The 17,048-nt window shown below is 40.8% G+C and overlaps 2 protein-coding genes across 4 annotated transcripts in view; both read right to left on the bottom strand.

The window, feature by feature from the left end:
- TEX15 (testis expressed 15, meiosis and synapsis associated) overlaps positions 1-3,927 on the bottom strand; it is a 41,662-nt gene extending 37,735 nt beyond the window's left edge. For both annotated transcript variants that reach the window (XR_015797352.1, XM_025166449.2), the window contains exon 1: positions 3,577-3,927. Coding sequence is in view for 1 of the 2 variants with exons in the window: in XM_025166449.2 (XP_025022217.2) it covers positions 3,577-3,795 (219 nt within the window). In the remaining variant the exon portion in view is untranslated. The remainder of the gene's footprint in view (positions 1-3,576) is intronic.
- A 2,430-nt stretch (positions 3,928-6,357) lies between these two features.
- The window catches only part of PURG (purine rich element binding protein G), a 35,524-nt gene continuing 24,833 nt past the window's right edge, over positions 6,358-17,048 (bottom strand). For both annotated transcript variants that reach the window (XM_088147475.1, XM_088147479.1), the window contains exon 4: positions 6,358-9,446. The gene's annotated coding sequence lies outside the window, so the exon portion shown is untranslated. The remainder of the gene's footprint in view (positions 9,447-17,048) is intronic.

Raw genomic sequence — 17,048 nt, 5'->3', positions numbered from 1 at the left:
TTAGTTTTAGCAATGTTCTGTTTGCAAGCTACATGTACCACTTAATAAAGAAGTATTTTTCTGAACCAAACCTGGTTGCGTGAGAATGCTTCTGAATTGGGTTTTGGACATTGTGGACTTGACACATATAGCAGAGGGCAACAGTTTTAAAAATCAAGGATTCAAATATCTAAACACCTGGTTTATGATAGGTGGATTGATATTTTCAGACTTCAAACCCTATCACCCCGCCAATATTAGCAAAGGGATCACAAGAGTTGTAGTCCAAGTCACGGAGCGGAAGGGGCAGTTTAACTGCCCATATTTTAACATCTGTACTATGGTGCTTTGTGAAGGGCATTCCCAAAGCCAAACATTATCACTGAAAATAAGGGGATGTGAAGTACGATCTCCAAAGATGATCCAAATGTTCAGGTACATATGATCAACATACAGATAATATTTAATATAGGAGTTGGCAACCTGGCCCTTATGGCCATTTTTATAGCCAAAACAGCTTCCTCTGACCAGATCGCTGAATTTGTGGCACTGTTACCAAAACAAATTTATACATTTTCCCACCCCAGAAAAGAAATCCCCACATCTATGATGCTGCTCCATTCAGTTCACATTGCTTTTCCCATTCTGTGTTATTGTTCCATCCATTAAAACTTTCATTTCCTCTTCCCACAAACAGGAACAGTCCAATAGCATCCTTTCCTACAAATTTTATTGAAAAGCATAAATTTTTGTGAGCTGCAGCTCACTTCATCAGATGCACAGAGTAACACAGCTTTCTTTCTATAAGTCCTGCCTCCACCATGCAGTCTTTGGCCACTAAAAGGTTGTGCATCTCTGCCCTAGGGTTTCCAGGTCCCAAACTGTTTAGGGCTTTAAAAGTGAAGCTACATATTAAGGATTTAAGTCCTACTGAATACAGTGCAACTAACTTTTCAATAAACGTGCAAAGGCTTATGTTATGTTATATGAAGATGCCATATAGATGAGCAAGGGGTATTCCTCGTTAGTCAATAAACTAGTTGCTATATTGTGAACCAACTTAAACTTCCCACTCATCTTCTGAATGTTAGAGTAGATCAAATAGAATATATCTCTTATGTAAGCTGAATGTCATGAATTTTCTACTATTAACATCCTTGAATAATATATTTTAACCATTATTTGAAAAATCTATTCAGCTTCTGGATTTCCTCTAGTTAGTTAATATAGTTTTCAAGATGAATAATTTGTTATATTATTCCATCCTAATACTGTTTTTCAACTCTAACACACTATCTTATCAAACTAAATTGGAAACACTTATCCAGGAGTGGGCAATCTGTATTCCTCCAAATGTTAGGGAATTTCATCTTCCAACAACCTCAACTAGAACAGCTAATGAATGGTGAGTGACGCAGGGCAGCAATGTTGAGAAAACCAAAAATTATCTACCATAAACTCTATTCAATCAACTTAAAGGGAATCACTGCAAACATGTCGATCAATCTCAATTGAGAATATGACAATTCTAGAAGGACAGAATTTGCTGCTCTGAAGTCCTCAAATATTCAGTATAATAACAATTTCATAGTGTGAAACTCATTTTAATTTTAAAAAAATAATCAACAGCTGTACATTAATTTTATAAGCATCATTTACCAGATATTACAGAAGTGTTATAACATACAACAGAAAATTATATAGCATACTTAGAAGTCTGCTTATATACAGAAATTATTACAATTCTATTTTAATAAGCCACATCTGTCCTTGTTAAGAAGTGATGGTAATTTTCCTAGTGAACTGCACAATTAAAAAGCTATACAATCTACATCTATCTCTGAGCATCTTAAAAGGCAATCTGATAACTTGAGTCCCTTATTATATAGTAGGAAATAAAATGAAGCATCCAACATGCGGTAAACAAATTGTATTATTTTAAAGTTGGTAATGATGTGCTTTCAGCACAGTTTATAACATCTACAAGAACTTAAAAAATTGTGTTCATATCTATTTACTGTTCCCCAGACTAATGTTCAGTAGTGGCTGAACTATTCTGAAGGAACATAATGAAAAATACTAGCAGAAGAAGCCATAGTCAAACAGAACAAATAATTTTAAAATCTAAACTTTTTCCTTTCTTATTAACAAAAACAGCAGAGCATTCCTATCTGGGTGATTTGATATAAGCCCCACTGAGTTGAAAGGCTTTAAATGTTCTGTGATCCAGTACAGTATCTCAGTATCTTTTGCCTACATTACAGTGTTTGCAATGGAAATTAGACCATAGTAAACTTTAAAAGCAAGATCTTGCAGGGTTTGTTAAGCCCAATTCTAAACTCATTTTAGAATAAGTATTACTGATTTCAAAGGATTTACTTTCAAATATGTTCAGTCTTATTGCACTTACTCTATGAAGTTACAGTTATGAGCATGCAAGGAAGAGGGATAGGTTATAGTTTCTTGTTTGCTTGATTTTAATGTTAAGAATTTCAATATCAAAGAAATGTTAAAATAACTTGAAAATAAGCTAATGTATTTTTCATAGGAACATTCAGGTGTAAAATGTTTAAAAACATTTAAACAGCAATCACACTTATTCTCTAAACTTCAATGAATATAATATGCTATTTGTTTTCCAGTTAAATTGTATTTTAATACTTTAATAGAATAAGCTTATTACTTAAAATTTTTAATTTAAAATTTCAGGTAATTTTAAATTGCTTCAAATTATGTATTACTGAAAAATCCACTGGTAACAATCTATAAATATGTACTGCGACATATTTCTACATATACTCTTCTAAAATAAAGCAAGGAGCAGAGACTGCATTCTGTATAGATGGGTGACATTTAGATTTTAATAAGTAGGATTGGACATATACAGTACAGCGCTCAGATTAAAACAAATCATACAGGACAGCCAGAGGAATAGCAGTTATACTAGTACTAAGTGTTCCTACTGTGAAAAGAGCAGGGGACAGGGGCAAGAAGAGGAACCTGGATTTAGGGGAAAAGAGAGAGGAAGCACAGATTGTCAGCTTGTTACATCACCTCCATTCCACCGTATATTGTGCCTAAAACACTGGCCTCGCCACCGAAGGGCTGAAGGGGGCTCCAACGAGGAGAGTTAACGGCTATTTGCCGCACTAGCGAAATGGAACCTTCACGTTCAAAAATACACCTGCACACTTTGGCCGCTCGGCGACAAGCATCGCGACGGGGGACGGGGGAGGCGCTGCTTTCAAGCCTTTCTTCTAGCTGAGAGAAACGCGCGCTCCCTAACCGCTGCTAGACGCAAACTGCTAGACTGGCCGCATGCAGAATACGGACTTATTCTTGCCCCGAACGGAGGGGCGAGCCCAACTCCGGGCTCCGTCTGAGCGGCAGCGGCGAGCCTTGGGCCGCGAGCGGGACAGCAGCCCCGCCACTGAAACTTCACTTCGGAAGGAGGAAAAGCGGGGTGCGACAGGAAGCGACGACCGACCTTTCCAAGTCAGGGGGATCCAACGATCCCGGGAAACGAGCGCGGAGGGACGTTCGCCACCCCCCACCCGCCCCGAGTAAAAGCGAAGGAATAATCTGCTGGCCACTCACTAGCCATCCGGGACCATTACCATCCTCCCGCCTACACAACGCGTCTTCAGAACTCCCCCTGGATTCTCCTCCATCGCGGCCCCTGGAACACCCGTCTTGCTTCCGCGCCAGGCCCGGACCCGGGGTCCCCGCCCGGGCAGCGCATCCAAGGAGCTGCTTGGGCGCCCACTGCCCCCGGCGGGCGTCAAGCTCCGGCTGCTGGCGCGCCACCGCGACCATCGCCCTGACTGCAGCCCGAGCCCGCAGCGCAGCCCTCTATAGGTCCCTCTGCTCCGCGGGATCAGGGCGGGGAGGAGCCGAAGCCCGGCATCTGGCCTCTCTCGGCGGAGGCGGGATCTTTTCCGGCCCTGCTCTTTGATCCTCCTCCTCCTCCTCCTCCTCCTCCTCGGGAAGGGCCTCGAGCGCGGCCGCTTTTGTTTGGGAAAAGTGCTGGGGCCGCGTTCCCACAGCGCGCGAAGGTTCTTCTCGCCGTACGTGGACAGAACGCGCTACGTCAGAAACCGTGGACGGCAAACTTCAAGAAGAATTCTCTAAGCCCGGGTCGAACGAAATCTTGCTTTAGCGTGATGTCCGAAACTAATTATAGTGACCAGAAAACAAATATTTAAGTTGAAACAAAACGGTTTGGTTTCCGACCACAATTGCTCTGACATGAAGAGAAAGATGCCATATACAGTATCTCACGTATCCTTCATAGAATCAAGTAAACCATAAAATAAAAGTATCCTTAGTGAATACAGCTTACCCTGTACTTCTTTACATTTAAACTATATAAATATTGGATCATGCAGATTGTATCCATCCCTTTTCCTTCTCAGTCCCAGGTCTCTGTAATACTTGGTTGTTCCTAACAATGATGCTGCCTGACCTTCAATTTTGGAGTTATGTTGACATGTGTTGTACAGCTAAGTCTGCACATTGTACTAAGCTGTTGTGACTGGACATCATCAGAGAACAAATATTCAGGGTGCTTCATAGGCTTTTTTCAGGGTGACAGCATACACACTTTGTGTTTTGATAACTGGCCGAAAGGTCGCAAAGGTTCACATGCAGCCTTCAGGGCCCACTCGGGGCTTAATTCAGCATCGATATGCCTGGTTATCCCAGTACATTGCTGCTGCATTTATAATGCTGGCACTGGTTTAGAAGCACTGGCTGCATCTAATTCCCAATACAGAATTTAATCAATCTTCTATTGCCACTCTGCCTTCTGGATTAAAAATGTTAAGAGTTCTACCACAGTGACAAGGTGTATAAAATCTATAGTGCTTGGCAGCCTTTTTTCAGCATAACTAGATCAGGTGACCTGTGGCTGCCACAAGACACACTCCCTTCCACCTGTTCACTGACCAGCACCAATCACTGCCATTTCTCTCCCAACATTTCCTCTTAGCTAGGATTGGATTGGAGAGGAGAGGAGGATACTTTCCTGCTCTTCCTTTTTAAAACCAAACTTGAATATGGCATTGATGTCTGACTGCATTTCAGTCTTTTGTAAATGTATTTCTGAGCTAGGAAGCCCTGATGTAGTGGTTAGAAAATATAGCTCTCTCACAGCCCCTGTAAGAGGCACAGTATGAGCACTCCCTGGCAGCCATTTCTTAGTCCCTATGACACTGCCTTTGTCTCATCCCCAACTCACAGCTGAGGCAGCTTAAAGTCATCTTTAGGTATTCCAGTTTTAAACCAGTGTGTTCTCTCTTTTCCTGTGGATACAATCTAGCACACTTCATTGACAATGCGATTGTAGCTGTGGTTGGAGGCGCAATCTGGTCAGCTCCTACAGGCATCTTCTCTCCAGTCTTTGTGAATTGCTCTCCACGCTTCTATTTTGGCTTGAGCTGCAGAAAAGATTAGACATCTGGCTTCTGCAGAGGCATCAGCCAATCTAATGCCAAACTAGTGCTTTCCTACAAACTTGTCAGAAAATTGCAGGCCCCCTATAAACACAGGTTTAGCATTCTCTTGAAAGAGGTATATTTGCAATTGTTCAGAAGCATTAGCCAATGGAAGGTTTTGCCTTTTGTCCCCACAATTAGTGGAGAGGCTACTGTGGACATAATCCTTATTAATATATTTGGGATAAAAAAAAATTAATTTAGACTGGGAAATTGCCATAGTGTTTTGAATATTGTATGTTATCCGCAACTACCAGATATGACTTGTTATATATAAAATCATAGAAATGACAATATAAAATTTGACCTAGGCTGAGCTCATGTAAGAGGTTTGTAATTTATGGTTTATGTCGTGTGAACCCAGACAAGTAGGGTTTATTCAGTGGTATAGTATGAGATTGGTTAGCTGAACCAGTATCATAGATCTCCACTTGGGCAAGTCTTTCAAATGTAAAAAAGCAACACTCCAAATAAGCTATACTATAGTCTGCTTGCAGGCCTAACAAACTCCAGGAATGAGTTAGATTTGCTAATAGAACAAACCTTGATCATTACTTAAGAATAACTGTTACTTTGTAGAACTGAAGCAGTTATTTTGAAATTGTGCTAGGTGTGATGCAAAAGGGTGCTACATATGCTAAAATATTGCATGTGGTGGTATTACCCGGAAAGATAGCTCCTATATTTAAATGAGAACATGTCTGGACCCTCACAAAAAAAAAAGAAAAAAAAAGAGTTGTACTCTGCAGTGTTGCACTTCACTGCATTCCCCTCTCCTCCAGTTTTATCAATTTACCTGCACCAGCCTAGCCTGTGCTCAAACAAGGGGCAAAGGGGAAATAAATATGGCGCTGAGTAACATACTCAGCTTTTTCTTCTGTATGGCACCTTTTATTTCCCAAGTTCCAATAAAGCCAAATAAAGAGACTTGAGACGAGGCTTCTTTAAGATAACAGATGTATATTGATCAAGACACAGCTGGGTGACTCCAATCAACACCCATTAGAAAGGAATGTTGAAGGAATCACACCTCACAAAGCAAACATCAGAGTTTTATAGACATCCATTAATGTATGCAGGTGATACATTCCCCTATATCCATACATGGGGTTTTGGGGATGGTCTAAGGAGGGGTTGAGGTGGTCCCTGAAAGTTGAATCTAAGTTTAACTTTTTTTCCTTCTTATCTATCCTTTGGAATCCCAAACCTTTCTCTCCGGACATCGGCCTAACACCAGCCTGGTACGGAATTAATTTATGGCTACAGGCCTCTGGTTAATTGCTTTTAAGGGAGATGGGGTAGGAGAATGGTGTGCTCTTTATAAAGTAAGTTAACCCTTTAGAATAGAGTGCACTCTTACAGGTATAGTTATACATTATGTGAAACATATCTATATCTCTATAAAATATATATAGAATATAAAATTGTGTATCAAAACAATGCCCTTCATTTCCTCCCTTTGCTTTTGAACATAAGATGCTTCTTATGTATGTGATTCCACTTATATGTTTTCGGAAGGAAGCGAAGGATCATAAGTTTGGCAAATGTTTGGGCTTGATTTCTGGGGGCTGCAATTACAGTTAAACCATCAATTGTGGAAACAACAACATTTCCTTTCCTTTCCTTTCCTTTCCTTTCCTTTCCTTTCCTTTCCTTTCCTTTCCTTTCCTTTCCTTTCCTTTCCTTTCCTTTCCTTTCCTTTCCTTTCCAAGGAATGAAGAGATTGCCCTTCATTCAGCCAGTCATCTTTTTGCTTTCAGGTGAACCACTTGTGTGGTTGCGTTCACACAGTGTACTTTCCACTGTGCTTTTCTAGTGCTAATTTTCTTACTAAAGGAACTATACATGGAATGAATATTAATCCAGCAAATGAACATAAAAGCAAAAATACTTGTCTTATCCAGGCACTCCAGGTAGCCAGGATAACCATTGATTTGCATTTGTCTTTGTCTTATTTCAGAAGCTTTTTCTTGCAGGTCTTTAACGACCTGTCAAACTACTCCTGATTTGTTAGTATAAAACAGCACTCTTTTTCCAAAAAGAGACAGAGGCTTCCTTTCTCAGCTGTGAGAAGATCCAGACCTCATCTGTTTTGGTGAACCACAGCTGCTAATGAATCTAGTTGGTTCTGGAGTTCAAGTACTCCTTGCGCAATTTGATTCAGGCTACTTTGGAAATCTTTTGACAGTTGTTGAAATGTGATAGCAGAGTGTGTTATTCAGGCAATCCCAGTTCCTGTGGCTATTAACAAGGGAAGAAGAAGTGGGACTCTCTTCCTCCGAATACGTCCTATCAAAGGGATTGGTGGATCTTGCTTATTTACAATAACCCCAATATCAGGAGACAGGAAGGCTAAAGTACATATTCCTTCCCAATCAAGGGGCAGGCATCAAAATGTCTTGTCTCCGCAAAGAAAGAAAACTCCTCCCTTTTCCAGGCATAGTCTCAAAGTGAATTCAAAATCTTTTTCCTGTGAACTGTCACCGAGCCTCACAGTGAAAGTCTCAGTCACATACATTCCAGCCAATGGTTGCACCCTTTCTTATGGTTTTACAGGGGCTTCCATTGATTTGTTTACTACCACCCCTGGCAGGGAAGGGTCCACAAAATATGAGGAGTCTTCCCATTGTCCCTTCTTGCTCTTTAAGAGCCAAGGGGGGAGATCGAACTGGGCGCAGGGAGGTTTATCCAGACACCAGTTCTCTCTCACTTTTCCTTGTAGAATAGTTATTCTGGATCCTTTGGTTAAATACACATTTTTGATCTGTTTTGTAGGTGCCTACATAGCTTTCATCATCGTGAGGGTGTGATTACAAACCATTGAAATCACCATAGAACAAGCATTCACATCAATTCTTCCCACTTCTACTCCTTTCTTGAGTTCATGAGGATCATGTTGCTGAACACATATTGGTGGTTTTATCCAACATTTCTATTCCAAGAACAACAGGCCCATCTACGGGGGTGGGGGTGGGGGTGGGGGGCTGTTTCAGCCCCATTCCCAATATCATCCTCTTAAGTGTATCAAAATAAGCTTGAGCAATTCCACTCTGGGATCTTTTTCCCAGTGAAAACCAACTTAGTCCTGATTTTGTACCATCATTCTGCTGGGACAGGAAGGGCTTAGTGAACCCCTGGGGCTATAGGTAAATATATCCAACAATCCTTTACTATTTTGGGGTTGCATTCCTGCAGCAGAGTTTGGGACAAAATCACAGTATGCATTATATGTCTTATTAAGCCATAAACGGGACACAAACTCCTCTTTATCTTTTCTAGTATTACCTTATAAGTCAGTGCAGGCGGGGTGATTTCCAAACTCCATACCTTTGGATATAAGCATCAGTATTGTCAACCAAAAGGAACACTTCAATTATCAATAGGCTTATGATCAAATTTTCAGACACACACTTTTTGATCTGTCCCTGGATGGGCATCCAGGGCATTAAGACATCTTCCCTCCAGAAAATAGTAATTCTCTTCCCCAAAAGGCATAGGGAAACCAACAACAAAGGAAAAGTATTTCAGAACAAACAATCAACACAATAAAAACAATATCAGTTTCACAACTTAGTTTGTGACAAAGCCAGCACGTCTAGGGGTCGTGTGGCTGGTAGAATCTATGATGCCAAATCTTCTGGTTGTTCTTGAATTAGGTCACTACCGGTGGACCTAATCAGTCTTTGAAAAGATCTGTTAGAGAAGCTAGAGAGTGCTGCAATTTTAATTTGAGTCTATTGACAGAGGAAACTTGCCAAATGTCCTGGGGTTCCTTCACCTGCTCGATCCTGGATCTGTGCACCCAAGCTTGATGCCCTCGATTTTTACAGCAGTTGGCATGTTCAGGAGTACTTGCTTCGGCTCGGACCACTTTGGATCAGTGCAGGGTGGGAACAGCTCCTTCACTCTGACCCACTAGCCTGGCTGGGCGATGGGTGGTACATCAGGAGCGACTGGCAAGGCATCTCGGACCTGCAGGGAAATATGGAACGTGCGCCAACTTCCTGTCCATATAGTTTGCACTTCATGAGATACAAACTGGTCTCCCCTAAAGCATTTTGAAGGGGGACAGCAATAGTGGCCCTCTGGGCATAGCCCTGATATATGTTAAAGCAAGGGGCAGTATTTTTGGGCCACGGCAACTGAGTCGCTTTGCAAGCTGAGCTTTTAAAGTACGATCTTCAGCCCTCTTTCATGTCTTCAGCCCTGGCTGAAACCTGAGGCTTGTAATTAGAATGTGAATACCAAGGAATGTCCAGGAATTTACTGACTTGCTGAATGACTTCAAAGGTGAAGTGCTGGCTGTTATCTGATTTAACCTTTTAGGGACCGAAAATCTTGGAATGATGTGCTCCACTAGGCCCTAACCATTTTTCCCCGCAAGCTGAAATGAAGCAGGGAAGGCTTCAGGCCATCCGGAGAACAAATCCACAAAGATTAAAAGATGATTTTTGGGCCCCTTTTTGGGAAGTTCAGTAAAGTCCACTTGCCAGGCTTCTCCTGGGTATTGAGCAGTACGGAGGTGGCCTGGAGGAGTAGGTTTATCACTCTTTGGATTCAAAAAGAGATTTCATTTTCAGGGCTTTTCCATTCCACATATCCTCGGGCCTTCCAAAAAGCAGCACGTGTGTGAGCGGCTGTCAGTAAAAATGTTGGCTGTCTGCCCTTTGGCAAGATGACAGGCTTCTATGAGGGCTAACAGTTCAGCTGCTTGGGCTGACCAGTGAGAGGGCAGCTTACTTAGTAAAATAGGTCCATCAGTGGTGACCACAGCCAAACCTGTCTGGCGGACCCCATTTTCAACAAAAGAAGAACCATCAGTCCAAAATTGACATTCTGCCAAGTTAAAAGGTTCAACTTGGAGGTCAGGGCGAATTCCAACAATAGTCTCTAAAACCTGATGGCAGTCATGGGGGCCTTCTGATGAGCTAGCCTCCTCTGATGGTCGAAACAGGAGGGTGGCTGGGTTGAGCTGTTCACAGCGAAACAGTTTAACTGAATCATTTTCCAAAATTAAGCTGGCATATTTAGTCAATAGGGCTGAAGTAGCCCATGCAGGAAGTTTTTGTTCCAGCAATGTTTGAACAGAGTGGGGGGTGCAGACATCTTTTGAATTAAAAGAGCGGTAGCTGCAATTGAACGAAGGCAGCCTTTTACCACAGCATCCATGACTTTGGATAGGTAAGCAATAGGAATCCTTTTCAGGTCTTAATTTCTGGGTAAGGACTCCTAATATGCATCCTTGTTTTTCAATAACTGTATACCATACTTAGTCACTAGACAAGGTGATCAATTAATATTTTAATTCCCAGGCATGCTTCCCATCTGATAGGACATTGCTTAATTGAGATGGGTTGTGCTTCAGGGAACAACTGAGCCATGTGGGGCTTGACAAACCGAGCAAGCCCTAGTTTCCCTTGATATCACACCCGTGGGTCAGTCTGGGTGTTATCAAGTGGGCTGGCTTCAGTTGGCTTGGATAAAAACAAAGATAAGCCTGTTCTGGGAGAATGTGAAGACTCAAGCCTTGATCATTAAATTAAATGGTAGCTCTTAATTTTCCTAAAAGGTCCCAACCAAGAAGATTGATGGGACAATGTGGCATAAACAAAAAAGAATGATCCAGTTGAGGTCCCTAGGAGTAACAACTGAAAAAGTTAGCTGATTGGTGCCATTTCCATAACTCCTGTTGCACCAATTACAGGAGCAGAGGAAATGGTCAGGCAAGGAATATTTTTGTCATTTAAAACACTATAAGTTGCACCCATATCAATGAGAAAATGATAGGGTTGGCATTTAACTCAGCCAGAGGATCGGGGGGGGGGATTCCTCCTCCTCTTCTGTTTTATGCTTTAGCTTTGTTTCTGTGTCCTGCTCAGCTCTTGGCCGCAGGGAAAAAAGTTTTGCAGGATTGGTTTTCAGCCCACATAGATCTTGAATGTCTGGGCGAAAATAGAGGTTAAAGAAAAATTTGGCATAAACCTCTTCCTCAAGCCTACTGCTTGAAGCCAAAAAACTGGCAAAGATATTTATAAACTCTCCATCAACAGTACCCTCCGGTAGCCAAGATCCTACATTTGGACCAATATGATAATGTGGCCAAGCGAATTCACAGAGAGTTTTTAGTTTATTCTTTTTAAAATTCCTCTCCATTGCTACTCTGGGTTTTAAAATTTCCCAGTGCCTGATAACGCATTGCAATGGGGTAAAACTTTTTTTTGCTATGGATTCCTTCGTTGCTGTTTCACTCAGATGGCTATTTTTTCTTTTCTTTTCTGTTAACTAGAGGATTTCTCGGGTCTTTCCTTCAACTCGGGATTTCTGTGAACTTCACCAGGAGAATTTCTTGGGCTTTTTATTTTCCCTCCCTGTCTGTCTTTCCCTCGACGCAGGGTTCAGCTCGGAATTTCTAGGGATTTCTCGGGCCGATTTTTCCTATAATCAGCTCGGGGTCTGGCCAGTATACCCTCCCTAATGTGAAATCCTTCTCCATGTAACGGTGAGTCCTCCTAACCTAAAATCCTCCTCTAGGACAATATATTCCAACAAGCACACATACTGCACTCACTTCGTAGGCAAGCCCCTAGTGGAATTTCCCACGTCTCACTCACACACTCTCAAGGCAGCTCTCCCCACCTAATAAAAACACACTCACCCTTTTCCAGTTTCCCCAAATCCACTTTATACAACAAATATAAAAGAAAAAGCCTCAATTTTGAGCGTTCAGGTTCAGCTGGAGCGGAGTCTGTCGACGGTGCCCAGCACAAGGTCACTGGAACTTTCCAGGCGCGCGCTTGACGTTGTTAAAGGTCCCCGTCGATTTCCTCCGTCCGCTGTAGTGAAGGCAATTTAGAGAGGGGCTAAAAGCAGCCTCCCCAAGGAATCCCTGCCTTCGGGACTCCTGGCTGGCTCGCCAAAAATGTATGGCACCTTTTATTTCCCAAGTTCCAATAAAGCCAAATAAAGAGACTTGAGACGAGGCTTCTTTAAGATAACAGATGTATATTGATCAAGACACAGCTGGGTGACTCCAATCAACACCCATTAGAAAGGAATGTTGAAGGAATCACACCTCACAAAGCAAACATCAGAGTTTTATAGACATCCATTAATGTATGCAGGTGATACATTCCCCTATATCCATACATGGGGTTTTGGGGATGGTCTAAGGAGGGGTTGAGGTGGTCCCTGAAAGTTGAATCTAAGTTTAACTTTTTTTCCTTCTTATCTATCCTTTGGAATCCCAAACCTTTCTCTCCGGACATCGGCCTAACACCAGCCTGGTACGGAATTAATTTATGGCTACAGGCCTCTGGTTAATTGCTTTTAAGGGAGATGGGGTAGGAGAATGGTGTGCTCTTTATAAAGTAAGTTAACCCTTTAGAATAGAGTGCACTCTTACAGGTATAGTTATACATTATGTGAAACATATCTATATCTCTATAAAATATATATAGAATATAAAATTGTGTATCAAAACAATGCCCTTAACTTCCAATCTCCCTTTGGTGCTATATTTGATTGTGTTTGGTTACTATGAATATTTTACATAGCTAGGAATATGTTTTTCTTTGATTTTTTTGAGACATTAAATTAGCATCTAGTTAGTATTCAGGGATTCTTCTTAAAACCCTTCTTCATGGTGTCTTTGTATTTTTCTTGTTTTTGCTTCCCCAATTTGCACTTTACTTCAAGCAACAAATTAGGTCTGAAAACAGCACAAGGCTAAGTACAGAGCTCTTCAGGATGCTCCACTGAGGATATCATCTATTAATTCTTAATTTCTACTCAGTGTTTGCAAAGAAGAAAACCAAGTTACCAAGAAATCCTGCCGGTGCTGTCTAGTTTATTGCAGTGTCAAATGTGTGGCTATTTGCCTGTTGTGCAATAGTTCTGGATTTCTGCTCGGTGCAGTGAGCTCTTGGCTTTCAGTTAACCAGTCTGTTCCCTTGAAAACAGGATGACTGAACTGGAGGTGCTTAGAGAGCACAGAGGTAGGTAGACAAGATCTTCTGGGCAATAACTTCACATGGTCTGTCTATCTGAGAATACAGCTAGGTCTTACATAGTCTATGTAAATGAAGTTTCCTAAGAAAGTTTTTTTCTTTCAAAAGATAGGTACCTGTTTCCAGAAACTATTCTATAAGTAGATCTATTATTTTTATTTCTCTATGCTTGCATATTCTGCTACATAAAGTTACCTTCATAATATCTACGTCATTGCTAGAAGTCTTCAGGCCAAAATGTGAAATTAAGAGTGCTTGGTTGTGAATGAAAACATAGGAATAGTGGGAATAACAGAAAACTGACAGAATGGAGCTAATCAGTGGGTTACAGTTACTACTGGATACAAAATTTATAGAAAGGACAGGAAGGATATTGTCAGCCCCCCTAGATAAATCAGACCAGGAAATCAATTCCACAGGAAGGCTAAAACTACTTTTATTGAGATAGGCTATAACAGAATCTTGTAAGTCTGATTGTGCTGTATCTTCTCCCTCTTCTTATACCCCAACGAATCAGGGAGGCATTTGCCTGAGCTGCTTCCCAATATCATCTCCTAAACATTCTTAAAAAATGTTTCAGCCTTTTTGCCTAGGTAATGGTTCTTGCATATTTCTGCCATGGTCATCTTCTTTACTCTTTACAGATATAATGGACATACATGTCGCTCTTTATATTGAAGAGCATACAAAATAAAATAACAGAAAACAGGTCCTTTTATAAAATCACTGTGTGTCAATATCTGGACATTAACGGAAATGACATCTAGGGAAATGTTATTGCCCATTTGAACAGTATGTTGAAGGTGATCTTGAGGTGGTGAAAGAAAGCAGAAAGACCTACAAAGGAGAAGTTCTTACAATAGTGAAGGAGCTCAACTAGCCTTAGAGAGGGGGTACATTCATGCTCAGGCCACAACAAAGGAGCCAAATTTCTAGATATCCTAAATGACTGTGCCTTAGAATAGTTGGTCTTAGAAGCATTTTGTGATGGAATGGAATTATGAAGGCCAGACTCAGGAAGAAAAACATTTTCTTTGATGTGATGGAATGGAATTATGAAGGCCAGACTCAGGGAGAAAAACGTTTTCTTTCATCTCCTGAGGCATGAGGGAAAGATAAGAGGATGAGACTGGCACCTCCCTAAGCAATTCACAGTGTTGTGGCTGGCATTACTTGGGAGCTGGGGTTTCAATCTGGGAAGACTGATGTCAGGCCTAGCCCAAGGAACTCCAAGAGACCATGTAAATTCAGTCCGGCAATGTTTATTAGCTACAACCTCTAGCAAAAATCTTCCCAGATTGAAACCCCAGCTCCCAAGTAATGCCAGCCACAACATTGTGAATTCCTCAGGGAGGTGCCAGTCTCATTCTCTTATCTTTCCCTCGCGCCTCAGGAGATGAAAGAAAACGTTTTTCTCCCTGAGTCTGGCCTTCATAATTCCATTCCATCACACATTTGCAGAAAGGCAACCCTAAATTTAATCCTAAATTTTGACTGTGATTGAATGAGAGATGTAAATACTGTGAACCAAATAAGAAGCAGTGACTATAATGCTATTACTTTTAGAATTATATACAAATGGGAAATTATCAGCAAGGTTCAACATAGTCACATTTGAATCCTGCTGATAATTAGAGAACTAGTGAAAAGAGGACTAGGACCAAATCTCTTCATAATGCATTTAAAAATCACAATGACTGAAGCTCTCCTGGATTGTATTCTACAACACAGGAATGGGTCAATCAAGTCTAGAAAGAGGTCATGATGGTTTATTAGTAGTATCTAGGAAGCTGTAAAAATTAAGAAAGCTTCTCACAGGAAATGGAATGTCCTACCAAGGAGAACAAAACGGATAATAAACTTGGGCAGAAAAATGTGATACGTACTGTATATAACATAATGTGATAATAAAGAATGCAAAAAACTATATTGAGCAAATAGCAAAAAAACATTCATGAATACACTAAACTTTAAATCTATTAAAACAACTGTTTTGGGAGTTGGGAGTTGGGCTATTAGATGACAAAGGAGTGAAAGGTATGTTCAGGGAGGATCTGGAAACTGTAGAGGAACTGAGTTAATGCTTTGCATGTGTCACTACTATGGATAATATAAGATGGATACCTCAGCCTTTATTGACTTTCTTAAGGAAAGAATTGGAACACCTAAAGCAAATACAACAGAACACATTCTAGGACATCTTGAGAGACTACACAGTAGCAAGTTACTAGGTCCTGATGGAAACCAACCATGAATTCTTAAAAACCCATTTGGTAACCTCCTAGCAAAATATATAATTTGTGGGGTCTTGTTCCTTTTTTGCCTGTTTGCCTGCTAGTGAGTTTCATGCACCAATTAATTCTGCTTGTTTCAGCTGTCTTGTGCTTCCCCCCCCCCCGCCTATTGGGTTAGGATTATTGATCAACGGTTGACAGTTACTTCTGTGAATGAATGTACCCATGCTGTAATCACAATAGTACTGCACAAATTGATTTCTGCAGCAGGCAAGAACTTTTTGGACATGAGATTTTAACACTAATGGCAGGCATAAAAGGAACAAGAGCCAAGTTGTGTCACAATTTGGTCCCAGTGAGACTGGAAGGTAGCCAGTGAAAAACCAATTTTTAAAAAGGACCTAGGAGAGATCTGGGAAATTAAAGGCTGGTCAGCTTATTGACTGTTCTGGACAAATGAGTGGAAATGGTAATCATGTAAAAAGGCCCCTAAGCATGTAGAGGTACAAGTCTTACTAAAAGAAAATCAGCATGGATTCGGCAAAGGTTAATCCTGCCTCTTTTGAGAGTGTTGACAGGTACAGGGATGGAGAATGACTCTCTTGAAATGGTATACTTGAATTTTCAAAAAGTCTTTTTCAGAGTTCCTGATCAAAGGCTCTTGAGTAACCAACATGATCACATGAGAGAGCACTTGTCCTTTTATGGAGTCTTGTCTGGTTAAAAAAAAGAAGAAAACAAAATAAATAGGAATAAATAAGTTTTTTCAATGGAAGTAAGAAGTGAAGGCCTTCAAGAATCTGTACTGAGACTGATGCTTTTTAACTTGCCTATAAATTACCTACTCTTAGGGGAAGCAGTGATTATATACTGGTAATAATACCAATTATTACCAATAATACCAATTCAAGTTTGTGAATGCCAACAGTAGTTGTGCAAATCTTCACAAACATCTATTTAAAAAGAGTGAACAGTTAACCAAATGGTAAATGCAGTTTAAGTAAGTATAAATTATACATACAGTGGGGCAAAAAAGTATTTAGTCAGCCACCAATTGTGCAAGTTCTCCCACTTAAAAAGATGAGAAAGGCCTGTAATTTCCATCATAGGTATACCTCAACTATGAGAGACAAAATGGGGGGAAAATCCAGAAAATCACATTGTCTGATTTTTAAAGAATACTGTATAGGCAAAAAAGTCCTAACTTTGCATATACATTTTTGGGAACTGAGCTATCCAACTAACCAGGAAAACATCTTGGAATCATATCAGCTCAATAAAGATGTCAACTGAGTATGCAGCAGTTGTGAAAAGTGCAAATTCCGTATTAGAGA

Source organism: Python bivittatus, unplaced genomic scaffold (assembly GCF_059951505.1).
Source record: "Python bivittatus isolate LINGU-HERP-01145 unplaced genomic scaffold, Pbiv_v1 ctg000520_np1212, whole genome shotgun sequence".
Classification (NCBI taxonomy): domain Eukaryota; kingdom Metazoa; phylum Chordata; class Lepidosauria; order Squamata; family Pythonidae; genus Python; species Python bivittatus.
This window is presented reverse-complemented; position numbering and strand designations above follow the sequence as displayed.